Genomic DNA, 14467 nt, shown 5'->3' on the forward strand with positions numbered 1-14467 from the left:
TCAGTGTTCTAATGGGCGAGGAAAGACAACCCACGGCTGCTACCTTCCCAAACCCACAGTAGTTCTTTCCCATCATTGCGTCGTCGAAAACCTCCGATGTGTTTGTGTAACTTTAAACCAATAGAAAAAAAGAAAGAAAGCGGTATCTCCATTTAATTACCTTTCGAATAACAAGGAGTCACCGCGGAGAGTATGTAAATAATGCTAGGCAACATTACCTATAATGAAGGTAAAATGAAAATGAAATGGCGTATGGCTTTTAGTGCCGGGATGTGTCCGAGGACTGCGGCTCGCCAGGTGCAGGTCTTTTGATTTGACACCTGTAGGCGACCTGCGCGTCGTGATGAGGATGAAATGATGATGAAGGCGGCACCCAGCCCCCGTGCCAGGGGAATTAACCAATGATGGTTAAAATTCTAAACTCTCCCGGGAATCGAACCCGGGATCCCTGTGACCAAAGGCCAGCACGCTAACCATTTAGCCATGGAGCCGGACTATAATGAAGGTAGAGCCAATCTTCGGATATTATACCTGTATCATGCATCTAATTATACAATACAGCAAGTATTCTGATGGCATTTTAATTCAATATTTTCATCAGTTCTGCTGGTATTTGCTCAGGACTGGGGACCTCAACATTCTTTGTTAGCTTAATTACAGTTTCGTCTTGTATACTGTAATCTCTGGTCCGTCAACTCCCTGTGTTTCTGATTATCTAGGGCTTTGAAAAGTTCTTGGACTTGGCCATGCTGGCTGTTAACATCCGGACCGGATAAGGCAGAAAAGGACAAAAATAGTGCCGCGTAGTACATGCTACTTTCGTGGCATTGGTAGAAAGCCCTGCGTGGATATACAAAATAATATCTGCATCCGTTCCGCATCCGCACTTCCTGCATCCGCATCCGCGAATGGTTATCCGCATCCGCAAAATGGTTATCCGCGGATATTGTAAATATTTAACTACAGTATATTACACCTAAGTTACTGAAACGGATAGATCTGTTGACATAATACAATAGGCCTGACAGCTGGCACCGGAACCCCTACAGTCGCAGGTTTATGAGGGATTTTCTCTTGCGTCAGCTACCGTTGTATTGACCTTTGTTCCTTCCTTCCATTAATTGCAGTCAGGAGCCAGTTAGTCTTAGGTCAGATTTACGGCTTTATGGTCTCAAGGCTCTTATTATATCACTATTCTCCCATACCAATGTCAAAGGTTGCCTAACCACCTGAGTGAAAATCAATAAACGTCATTATTTAGAAATCATCTGCAAAATTATCCGCATTGCCATGCGGTTTGTATCCGCCAAGACATTAACTTCGCGGCTATCCGCGGATTCCAATTTATTCGGAATGGCTCTCCCGTAAAAATGTACTTTGGTCGCTTTTAGCGACGATATTTCGTGATGTCCTAGGATGAGGAACAGTTTGGAGGCCACTATACTTTAGCGATATAACGTTTCTTCTTGAAATGACATGATTCTTATCATGACTGCTCAGAAACCGACCAAACTGATTTTGATTAAATGAGAACAAGGCTAGTAGAAATGCTGCCGCTACAGACTGACCCAGAAGTCATTTGAAGATATATGGGTCAGTGTTCTGGCTATTATAGTATAAACAAACCATATTTTTGGGAGACAGCCAGAGAGAGACATATTTTAAAGTCTGCATGTGACATGTTCTAGGTCTGCAGGCGGAACTGGCGGGTGCTCACAAGGAATCGGAGTTGATGCGTCAGAAGTTGCGGCAGTTGGAGGACGATCTGTGTGGGTTCAAGAGGTGCAACGCAGACCTTGCACAGCAGTTGCAAGCGCAGACCGAGGCGCTGCAGGCACAGACAGAGTCTCTTCAGACGCAGACAGACTTCCCGACGGAGGATTACGGCGAACTGAAACAGAAGGTGGAAGAAATGGCGGCGCATGTGGCAAGTCTGGAGCAACAACTGGCGGTGGTGCAGAAAGAGCGGGACCAACTGCAAAAAGCCAGAGCTGAGATGGAGGCAGAGCGCGAAGAGGAGATGAAGATAGTTCAAGAGGTTAGTGAATATTGCTTTCATTTTATGTTAGTTACTTTAATACATTAAATAACTTAATTAGAGTGCCAAAAATTCATATAAAAATTCGGCTCTCGAAAAGTGAATGTGTTTACAGTTTTTTGAAACCCAAGCTACTTCACCCCTGTGGGTGGGGGCGGTAGAATACACTCACGGTATCTCCTGCCTGTCGTAAGAATGACTAAAAGAGGTAAAATCCCATCGGCTCTCAACGTGGGAAGGTGAATTGGCGCCATGGGGCCTCGTTCCTACTCAACCTCCCTTGGTCATCTCTGCCTGTGTTCGCGAGGCCTAGAGTCTTTAATGTTCTCGCCCTCCGTGGCCCTTCCCTTTCCTTCATTCTTTGAAGGATCAGTCAGAACTCTTCTTTTTTCCCCTTCTGATTATAATTACTAGAGGATGGTTGCCCAGTTGGACTTCCTCTTAAAACAATATTCATCACCACCAATCAGGCTACTGGTTACTAGAGGATGGTTACCCAGTTGGACTTCCTCTTAAAACAATATTCATCACCACCAATCAGGCTACTGGTTACTAGAGGATGGTTACCCAGCTGGACTTCGTCTTATAACAATAATCACCACCACCACTCAGGTCACTGCCGATAGTCGCCTAGTTATAGGCTACTTTCCCTTAAAACAAGAATCATCGTTGGTGGAAGTCCTAGTTATTGTTTTATGGGCTTGCAACTTCCGGTTGTCCCCATGGCGCAACAGCCCCGAAGGGCCATGGGCTACCAAGCGACCACTGCTCATCTCGAAAGCCTGCTGATTATGAGGTGTTGTGTGGTGAGCACGACGAATCCTTTCGTCCGTTATTCTCGGCTTTCTAGACCGGGGCCGCCATCTCACCGTCAGATAGCCCCTCAATTGTAATCAGTAATCACGTAGGCTGAGTGGACCTCGAACCAGCCCTCAGATCCAGGTAAAAATCCCTGGGCTGGCCGGGAATCGAACCCTGGATTTCCGGGTAAGTGGCAGGCACACTTCCCGTACACCGCGGGGCCGGCCCTTCTGGTTATCAGCTCTATATACTTGCTAGAAAATAGATTTGATAAATCTACGTTATTACGATGTCCATTTATTCTCCAAGTCAGTGAGTACTTGCCAACAAGGTCAATTGTGTACTGAGTGTCCTAGTAGATACAGTAACCGTTAAATTATGATCATGGTTTGAAGAGTTAGAGGGGTCAGACAAGGTAGTCTCTTCCATTCCTTTTGTTTTCTGTACACGCGCAGTTTCTGCTAAGAGTCCAGCTCCATGACTAAAATGTTTGCGTGTGGGCCGTTGATCCAAGGAGTCCCGGCTTCGATTGCCGGCTCGATCGGGAATTTTAACCTTCATTGGTTAATTCCGATAATTTGGGGACTGGATGTGTGTGCCATCATCAGCATTTATGAAAGATCTATGAATTAGGTGAAATCTAGCCCACTTAACTAAGATATACTGTATTATAAAGCTTGCCCTACTTTAACAGGAGCAGTGGTTGGGAAACCCGGCCAAAGTAGGTCACCTGGCGAGAGAAGGCTCGTCCCTCTATTATTAGCACCAACAAGGATAATCTGTGAAGTTCGGAACGGCAAGCATTTAGCTTCGCTCTTATTCTGCCAATTTAATGGCATGTGTCTTAATTGCGGAGAAAGAGCGCTTCTTGAATTGACGTCTGCAAGTCAGAAATTTATCCCGAATGCGAGCAAAGAATAAGTTACTCCGGAAACGGGCTGAAATCGGAGACTATAAAAATATATGCATAATTGTAAGTCAGTTGAACGCAAAGTTGTTTTGGGAACAAGGCTTGTATTTAATCGAGAAATTAAGACAACTGCAAGAATTGAAACTGGTACTGAATGTTGTTTAAGGGACAGATATTTAAAATAAGGACATAACGCCGCCTTGATTTTTCCCCGTTTATTTTACAATTCTAGGTTGTTGTTGTTTTACGTGACTGGTGATACAGTGATCATAGCTGCAGAATATCTAATTTTACATAGTGCGCAGCTGTGAGCTTGCATTCGGCGATAGTGTGTTCGAACCCCACTGTCGGCAGCCTTGAGTATGGTTTTCCGTGGTTTTCCATTTTCACACCAGGCAAATGCTGAGGCTGTACCTTAATCAAGGCCACGACCGCTTCCTTCCCACTCCTAGATATTTCCTATCCCACTGTCGCCGTAAGACCTATCTGTGTCAGTGTGAAGTAAATCAACTTGTAAAATAATAATAATAATAATAATAATAATAATAATTACATGGAGTCATTTCAAAAATCCCACATGCACTGACCGAGTTTCGAACCGTGACCGTCTTGGCGAAAAACCAATGGCAATGCCACTCGGTTATCACGTCACCGATTGTTAATAATGTCGCATATTTAGTCCTCTGCCTGCAGGCTCGATGGATCCTAAACAGCTGTCATAGGTGGCCTAGGTATCACTGAGAAAGCGTACCAGGGAAATTAGGAACTAGGCAGTTTCCCGTTGCTTTTCACCGAGCTAGACTGTGCTGTTCCAGATCAATCTGTCAAGCCCACTGACATGCATGTACCAACCCACTATGAGCAACACTTTGGCATCATTTTTTTTATATTTGTTATTTTTTTTTATTGCTAGTTGCTTTACGTCGCACCGACACAGATTGGTCTTATGGCGACGATGGGACAGGAAAGGACTAGGAGTGGGAAGGAAGCGGCCGTGGCCTTAATTAAGGTACAGCCCAGCATTTGCCTGGTGTGAAAATGGGAAACCACGGAAAACCATTTTCGGGGCTGCCGACAGTGGGGTTCGAACCTACTATCTCCCGAATACTGGACACTGGCCGCACTTAAGCTATCGAGCTCGGTTTGGCATCATTCATCACAGGGACTGGCTGCAGAAGGAATGGCATTACTAGCATCACCTTAATCAAAGCCAAGGATGAGACTAGATAAGCCAGTGAAAGTAACAAACTGGTACAAGCCTAAAGTCCTGTTGACCCTGTAAGAAAGAAATTACAGTCGGTTGAACAATAACTATTGCTGTAAAACGACCATAGTGGGATTTTTTAAAAAGCCGGTTGTGTAGCACGGTTGGTCAATTAAGATCTATTGACGTGTTCCTATAATAATCGTCATTTTTAATATTATAGCCTCGCCATAGACGACGCGAGGGGTGGAGATTATACCTTAGATTCTTCAGATAAATAAATCGATCGAATTATTCCCGAGATTACTTTCTACACACAAACAAACTCAAACTGTATAAATATAGATTATCCTAATTTTATCGTATGAATATGTTTTATTATGCATAGTAACTGGACCTTCCTGTTCCACTTTAAGCGCTGCTTGTAAATTTTAGTACCATATTATTCTCAAACTAGCGGAAATATTTTTCGTTATGCTTGATCTTCACTGCAAGCTTTCCAACTTTTGTAATGCGTAGCTCCACGCATGTTAACTGGCGAAGTATGAGAAAAGCAGAACAGAGCTGAGCAGGGTAGACAATAGGAGAGTTGTTAGTGGCCAGCCGCCAAGTACGTGGTTAGCCCTTGGAATAGCAGCACCAACAATATTAATTTTGGCTCACATTAGGAAGTCTGCTCTTGTATCGTTGTTCTAAATTGATGGTCATATACAGTATATTTACAGCAATTAAGATCCATTGACGTGCTCCTATAATAATCGTCATTTTTAATATCATAGCCTCGCCATAGACGACGCGAGGGGTGGAGATTATACCTTAGATTCTTCAGATAAATAATCTGATCACGCCAGATGAATGGGATTGTTAAAAGTGTAGATAAATCCACGATTCTTCATATAGTACTACCGAGTTCGATAGCTGCAGGCGCTTAAGTGCGGCCAGTATCCAGTATTCGGGAGATAGTGCGTTCTAATCCCATTGTCGGCAGCCCTGAAGACGGTTTTCCGTGGTATCCCATTTTCACACCAGGCAAATGATGGGGCGCTACTTTAATTAAGGCCACGGACGCTCCCTTCCCACTCCTAGCTCTTTCCTGTCCCATCGTCGCCATAAGACCTATCTGTGTCAGTGCGACGTAAAGCAACTTGTAAAAAAAAAAAAAAAAAAAAAATTAAACGTATTGTACACGTAAATGTGAAGAATTATCTATAATAATAAAAGGAAGTGTTTGTTTGTGTGTGTTTTGCGTGTGCGCGATGACCAGCAAAATCAACAGCACGCAGAGATATGAAATTTTGAACATAGGTAGATGGAAGGGGGTCCGAATTAATGTGGTAAAGGTGACAGAACTACATGAAATTAATGTCAGACATGACTAGGGGTCCCGTGGTCTCAAGTTTAGACCCTAGGTTTACCCCTTTCTGTTGCCTCATATGACATGCAGGAGGTTCCGTACACATATGGGCAGTTGATGAGTGAGTAACCAGCTGTGTGAGTTGAACTGATTACCTCAGACAGTAGAAGTGATATTTCAATGTGCGAATCCTCAAGGCGGTAGATTTACTGGCACGTAAAACAAATGCTGTGGGACAATTACGACACCACGGCGTTTCCGAAAACTTCAGAAGTAGTTCTTGGGACATGAAATCATTGGTGTCATGAAGGACATTCGGTCGTAAAACCGGACCAAGTCAACTCCCTAGGTCTCACAAACGTAGCAACGTTGGGGTCAGATCAGAGTAAGAGATGGGTATCTATAGCCTGTGTTCGGGCAGCTATAAAAATTAAAATTCTGGCTAGGTCTTGCAATGATATAGATGTTGATCCCCATAGGGAATCTGAAATATTTGTCCCGAATGAGTAAATTTATAATACCAATATAAATGGACCGTTATTAGACATTATACATTTTCCAGCTAATTCACTCTTGTTTGCCAGCGTTTCGCCCCCGTGTGCCAGGTTGGGCTCATCAGTTGGTACCTAGCACACCTACCAAGATGCATGGCTAGTGCACACCATGGAGGCCACTGCGTAGGTTAGTTGGAGCCATCTGATGGCCAAGCAGGCATCAATTTTTGGTAATGGGACAAAGTTCCTCATAGTGCATGGCACTGCCGGTGGCTCCAAGTAGCCTACGCAGTGGCCTCCATGGTGTGTACTAGCCATGCGTCCTGGTAGGTGTGCTAGGTGCCAGCTGATGAGCCCAATCTGGCACACGGGGGCGAAACGCTAGCAACCAGGAGTGAGTTAGCTGGAAAATTTATAATGTTCAATAACGGACCATTTATATTGGTATTAGGTCTTGCAAGCCAAATACTGCTGGGCTCAGAAGACTATAAGGGATGACTAAGTAAGGTCCGATATAAAGATGAATATGGTGAAGCTGGTAGAAGTACATGGAAGTAATGTCAGATATAGCTAGGGATACCGTGGTCTCAAGTTTAAACCCTAGGTTTACCTCTTTTAGAGACTTCTTACGACACGTAGGGGATACCGTACACATATCCTACGTCCCAACCAACGGGCACAGGTTGCTGCACAGGTACTCTCAGAAGGTAACAGAAAATGCAGCTATATGTAACGAAAAGCATAACACCTAAGAAACTACAATCATCTAGGGAATTAAACTGAACTCACCAGTATTTACAGATGGTGCTGAAAGTGATCTCCTTCAGCTGCAATGCAAGTTTCATATCTTGTAATGAGATTTCGAAACACACTTTGTAGTTCATGGACACCGATAGAACGCACAACGTTCCTAATTTCAGTTTTTAATTCTTTTGCAGTTCGAGGATTATTCCTGTAAACTTTTCCTTTAAGATTTTCCCATAGATAAAAATCACATGTGCTTAAATCAGGCGAACGAGGGGGCCATAAGCCTTTACTGATGATCTGATCATCATCGAACATTTCCCGTAACCGTCGCATAGAGCTACGCGCCGTATGGGCCGTTGCACTATCCTGCTGGAAACAGCCGTACCTTTTCTCTTCTTCAGTCAGTTCAGCAAAAAATGGTCCCAGAATGTTGTGAATATAACTGTCAGAAGTAATCGTGTCCTGAAAATATATCGGACCGATAATTCCTCGGGCACTGATAGCGCACCACACACCCACCTTCACATCGTGCAGAGGTCTCGGCTGTAAAATGTGCGGGTTGTCTGTATCCCAGATTCTATTGTTCTGTGAATTGACATATCCACTCAAATGAAACCAGGCTTCGTCGCTCATAAAAATAAAGTTAGGATCCACAATACCGTCGTGGACACTATTCGTTAGCCAACTGCAAAATCGTATTCTTGGATTGAAATCTGTAGGCAGTATGTTATGGACTGAATGAGTCCGATACGATCGTAAATGTAACAATTTTGTTGCATAACGTGCTGAAGAAGGTGAAATACCACTTTCCTGGGCTACTCTCCGAAGCGACTTACGTGGACTGACCTGGAGTCTTGCCTGTATATCTTCTAACCTCTCCCGTGAGAGAGCTGTTCTCCTCTGCTTCTTTTTCTTATTGCCTACGGGACCAGTACTACGCCACTTGTAAACGAGCTGATGTACGTAACGTTTCGATGGTACTGTCGCACCGGAAAATTGTCTACGGAATTTTCGAAGGCACCTTTTAACTGGTTTCTTCTTCTTGTGCAAATAACACTCGACCAAAAATATTCTCTGCTCTATAGTGTAACCGTCGTGATAATAACCTCACAACACACCTTAAAAGTCCAATCGTTTTTAGCGAACTGAGGGACAGAGTGCTAAACAGCTGCGCGCTGGCAGTGAACACTTCTTATCTTGCCAGTGTTGACAGAAGCCATATGGCGCTCGCTCGGTACTTCCCACGGCATGCGAGCAGAAGTCTGAACACTTAAATTATTCTCCCTGTACATCAAAAGAAAATTCACAAATTATAGTACAGTTTAAAATGCTGTGGTATCTTTGTCTATACGTGTGTGAATTTCTCATTGAACTGTTCTATGTGTTATTACCAAACCACAACAATGAACCAGATAGAGACAGGCAAAATGGCGGGTAACCCGTCTCTCAGAAACTAGACTGGGAATGAAATGAAACGTGTGTTCTGTGGTGCATGATTTTAATGTTAGTGTATAATGCCGAATTATCCTTCATAATTCTGCTCACAACCAAACAAATGCCAGCCAGATTCACTTCGCTCATTTCATTATAAGATTACTAACTCACTGAACAGATAATGCGGCTAAATATCACGATAAGAATGTCAAGGCAACGAAGTGGTAGCCTCCATGATGGTTACAGGCAACAATTAGTTCGCTGAGCTTCAACCAATGTGCTGTATCGAGAATATGGATCCTCCTTCTCGCTGCAATGGAACACGACTTCTCAACCAAGAAACTAATGCCCAATATTATCAAAACCACCATCATCACTGGACATACCGCGGGCGAAGTAGCAATCATTCCTGGGATTTATATCACCCCTTCGGATATACCGTTACAATTTTTTTCATAGCCTTTCCTTCATTGATTGCAAAGAGATTGGACATTTATTGAACATCTCCCTTGGTAAGTTATTCCAAATCCTAACTCCCCTACCTATAAACGAATATTTGCCCCAGTTTGTCCTCTTGAATTCCAACTTTATCTTCATATTGTGATCTTTTCTACTTTTAAAGACACCATTCAAACTTATTCGTCTACTGATGTCATATCACGCCATCTCTCCACTGACAGCGCGGAACATGCCACTTAGTCGAGCAGGTCGTCTCCTTTATCCCAAGTCTTCCCAGCCCAAACTTTGCAACATTTTTGTAACGCTACTCTTTTGTCGGAAATCACCCAAAACAAATCGAGCTGTTTTCCTTTGAATTTTTTCCGGTTCTTGAATCAAGTAATCCTGGTGACGGTCCCATACACTGGAACCATACTCTAGTTGGGTTCTTACCAGAGACTTATATGCCCTCTCCTTTACATTCTTACTACTACCCCTAAATACCCTCATAACCATGTGCAGAGATCTGTGCCCTTTATTTACAATCATATTTATGTGATTACTCCAATGAAGATCTTTCCTTATATTAAGACCTAGGTACTTTCAATGATTCCAAAAAGAAACTTTCACCCCATCAACACAGTAATTAAAACTGAGAGGACTTTTCCTACTTGTGAAACTCACAACCTGACTTTTAACCCCGATTATCATCATACCACTGCGTACTGTTCATCTCACAACATTATCGAGGTCATGTTGCAGTTGCTCACAATCTTGTAACTTATTTATTACTCTATACAGAACATCATCATCTTGTGTATGTATGTTGGGTAATCAGCCCGAAGGCTGGTTTGATCCTCTGCAGCTTCGCCAACAGCTGTCATAAATAGCCTAGGCGTCACTGAAGAGGCGTACTAGGGAAACGAGGAGTGAGGTAGTTTCCCGTTGCTTTCCTCACCGAGCCAGCAGTTGCTCTTACATATCAGTCTGCCAAGCCCACTGAAATGTATGCACCAACTGACCCTATGAGCGATATTTTCACACCATTCATAACAGGGACTGGCTGCATAAGGAATTGTATTACTAGCATCACTCATACCTCAGTCACTTTCATATTGTCAAAGCCAAGGATGAGACTGTGACAGGTCAATGAAAGTAACAAATTTGATATAGCCCATACCAGAAGACATAGTGCACTGTAAACACTACATCTCGCCAGCAAAGGCTTAATAAAACATAATAGGAGCGACTTATATTTAATAGACGCCATAATGACGGATGATTGGAAACAAAGAAATTACGAGCTTCGACACGTAATAACGCGATATGCAACACATAGTTTTCATCACAAGTTCTGCCAAAATAAGAGAGTTCATCATCCGAATGAGAATTGTGTGCGTGAAGCAATCAATCACTATTGATCAATAAACTCGTGTCCTCATCCTGAGGTGGTGCAGCTCTTTTCAAGCACACCCCCAATGGAGGTAAGCTGCATGTACCATTTCAACTACACACCAGCCCTACTGCCATTCTTAAATTTCTGGCATTACCGGGAATCGAACTCGGGCCCCCAATGACGGCAGCTAATAAACTAACAGTTACGCCATGGATTCTTACTGATTCCATGACTACTTATTTTGCTGAATATTCGCCCAGATTTCGTTGTGCTCTCCCAAGTGGCATCTGATCATACTGGTCCGCCTCTGTGGTGTAGTGGTTAGTGTGATTAGCTGCCACCGCCGGAGGTCCGGGTTCGATTCCGGCTCTGCCACGAAATTTGAAAAGTGATATGAGGGCTGGAACAGGGTCCACTCAACCTCGGGAGGTCAACTGAGTAGAGGTGGGTTCGATTCCTACCTCAGCCATCCTGAAAGTGGTTTTCCGTGGTTTCCCACTTCTTCTTCAGGCAAATGCCGTGATGGTACCTAACTTAAGGCCACGGCCGCTTCATTCCCTCTTCCTTGTCTATCCCTTCAAATCTCCCCATCCTCTCACAAGGCCCCTGTTTACCATAGCAGGTGAGGACGCCTAGACGAGGTACTGGCCATCCTCCACAGTTGTATCCCTGACCCAGAGTCTGAAGCTCCAGAACACTGCCCTTGAGGCGGTAGAGGTGGGATCCCTCACTGAGTCCGAGGGAAAAACTGAGCCTTGCGGGTAAACACATAAAGAAGTAGAAGAAGAAGAAGTAGCACGGTGACAGACTGGTACGACAGCCATGGTTTATAATCAGGAAAAAAAAACGAAGATGACTAGCATAGAAACTACAATTGTCCAATTCTTCTTCTTCTTCTTCTTCTTCTTCTTCTTCTTCTTCTTTATCTGTTTACCCTCCAGGGTTTGTTTTTCCCTCGGTCTCAGTGAGATATTCCACCTCTACCGCCTCAAGGGCAATGTCCTGGAGCTTCAGACTTTGAATCGGGGATGGATCTGGGGAGGATGACCACTACCTCGCCCTGGCGGCGTCACATGCTATGCTGAACAGGGGCCTTGCGGGGGGGGGAGAGATTGGAAGGAATGGAGAAGGAAGAGGCCGTGGCCTTAAGTTAGGAGCCATCCCCGCATTTGCCTGGAGAAGAAGTGGAAAACCACGGAAAACCACTTCCAGGATGGCTGAGGTGGGAATCGAACCCACCTCTACTTAGTTGACCTCACGAGGCTGAGTGGACCCCGTTCCAGCCCCCGTACCACTTTTCAAATTTCGCGGCAGAGTCGGGAATCGAACCCGGGCCTCCGGGGGTGGCAGCTAAGCACACTAACCACTACACCACAGAGGCGGACAAATTGTCAAGAGGAGTAAAATCCCATATTTAATGGCGTTAGAAATGAAGGCAAATGGAAGGTGGAAAACTTATTTCCCCCCCCTTTTTTTTTTTTTTTTCATTAAAGATTATTTTCCTTTAAAATGCATGTCACTACGAAATTTTAGCAAGACAGAATATTGCGTACTGCTTACGGGTCGGAGCATACACCGCACAGTTGGCAGCACAGCATTAGAGAGGCGCTGAATATGGTGCAACTTGAAACAGCTGTTTGTTCTGAGACATTAAACTAATTGTAACCACGCGTGGGCGTGTACTAGGTTAACTGCCAAGGGAAGGATTTGTAACATTATCAAGTTTTATTGGACTGTTGTACTGCGTCATTGTACCACTCTTGGCATGCCAAAGTGTTCTCAGACAGTGAGCTGCCAGTGTAATTTGTTAAGCGTTGTCGAGCTTCCATAGGATTATTAGGTATTTCGTAGCGGCCAATTTCTTTGATCAAAACAATATTCATATTTCACTGTCATCAGACAGTGTTCAAATTAATTTTTCCGTTAAAATCTAGGTTGTCAACCAATAAAGAGGGAAGGCAGCTTATTAATTTATACATCAAACGAAATTTTGGAATGTGTCCGCCTCTGTGGTTTAGTGGTTAGTGTGATTAGCTGCCACCCCCGGAGGTCCGAGTTCGATTCCCAGCTCTGCCAATTCGAAAAGTGGTGCGAGGGCTGGAACGGGATACACTCAGCCTCGGGAGGTCAACTGAGTAGAGGTGGGTTCGATTCCCACCTCAGCCATCTTCGAAGTGGTTTTCTGTGGTTTCCCACTTCTCCTCGAGGCAAATGCCGGGATGGTACCTAACTTAAGGCCACGGCCGCTTCCTTCCCTCTTCCTTGTCTATCCCTTCCCCCACCAAGGCCCCTGTTCAGCATAGCAGGTGAGGCCTCCTGGGCGAGGTACTGGTCATCCTCCCCAGTTTCATCCTCCCCAGTTTCATCCCCCGACCTGATGTCTGACGCTCCAGGACACTGCCCTTGAGGCGGTAGAGGTGGTATCCCTCGCTGAGTCTGAGGGGAAAACCAACCCTGGAGGGCAAGCAGATTAAGAAAGAAGAAGAAATTTGAATGTTTCATGGTAGCGGTAGTATTATTTTAATCAGAAGTGCAACGATAAAAAAACGCCCCTAATGGCTCTGATCATAAGAGAAGGAAGAAGAGGTTCGACCCTTCGAAGACTGAAGGTACCGACAAAAGAGAATGAAGGATAATTTAAATATTGAAAAGGCCTAGTGGCTTTACGTCCCACCTACTATTTTTATGGTTTTTCGGAGACGCCAAGGTGCCGACATTTTATCCCACAAAAGTTATGTTACATGCCAGTAAATCTACAGACACGAGGCTGACGTATTTGATGGTCTTCAAATACCACCGGACTGAGCTGGAATCGAACCACCAACTTGAGTTTAGAAAGCCAGCGCTTTACCGTCTGAACTGCTCAGCCCTCTACTGGTAGATTATTTTTTTCTGTACTTAACGTCTCTTCGGCATGTATGGTATGTACTCGACACAGTCTAGTATGCTGAAAGATTATTTCAAGAGACTGTTGTTAACAGCAGTTTTGTCCGGCTCAGTGGCTAACCGGCAAGCGTCTTCGCCTTCGAGTTTGGGGTCATTATTTCGATTCCCGGCTGGGTCATGTGATTTTAATTCTAAACAATCGGTTCCCTTGAGTCGGAGACTGGGTGTTTGTGCTATCCTCAACATCTCTGTAGCTCACATACATTACTCCCCATCACAGTAACATGCATTTAAAAAACGTCTGATGCCGTCCACACTCATCGGAGGGTCTGCCTTAGAAGGGCTGCACCAGACTGGCGATAGCTACACGAAGTTATTAGTGCAGTAGTTTTTATTCTGTCCAAGATGAAACCTCAGGCAATAGTATATTCTTTCTTGTGTTTGTCTTAATTTATAAGGGTCGGCACTTTGTAAGGACTTGGCGTGGTTTTATGGCTGAATGCCCTTCCTGACGCTAACCCTATGCGGAGCAATGTGTTCACTGTATTATGTTTCAGTAGTGGTTGATAGTGCAGTGTGTTGTACATGAAGAGAAATGCATTAGGACGAACACAAATGCCAGTCCCCAAGCCAGATGAATTTACCGTACAGAGCTAAAATCCCCGGCTTGGCCGGGAATCGAATCCGAGGTCCTCTAAACCGAACGCCGGTACGCTGACCATTCAGCCGGGAAGCCAGATAAGCAGAAGTATTGTACCCCATTTT

At 44.3% G+C, this 14467-nt stretch overlaps 1 protein-coding gene across 10 annotated transcripts in view; it reads left to right on the forward strand.

Moving 5' to 3' along the window:
- LOC136878916 (protein FAM184A) overlaps nucleotides 1–14467 on the forward strand; it is a 442374-nt gene that overhangs the window by 351671 nt on the left and 76236 nt on the right. For all 10 annotated transcript variants that reach the window (XR_010860861.2, XR_010860862.2, XR_010860864.2 and 7 more), the window contains one exon: nucleotides 1689–2038. Coding sequence is in view for 6 of the 10 variants with exons in the window: in XM_067152527.2 (XP_067008628.2) it covers nucleotides 1689–2038 (350 nt within the window). In the remaining 4 variants the exon portion in view is untranslated. The remainder of the gene's footprint in view (nucleotides 1–1688; nucleotides 2039–14467) is intronic.

This window comes from Anabrus simplex, chromosome 8 (assembly GCF_040414725.1).
Source record: "Anabrus simplex isolate iqAnaSimp1 chromosome 8, ASM4041472v1, whole genome shotgun sequence".
Taxonomy (NCBI): Eukaryota; Metazoa; Arthropoda; class Insecta; order Orthoptera; family Tettigoniidae; genus Anabrus; species Anabrus simplex.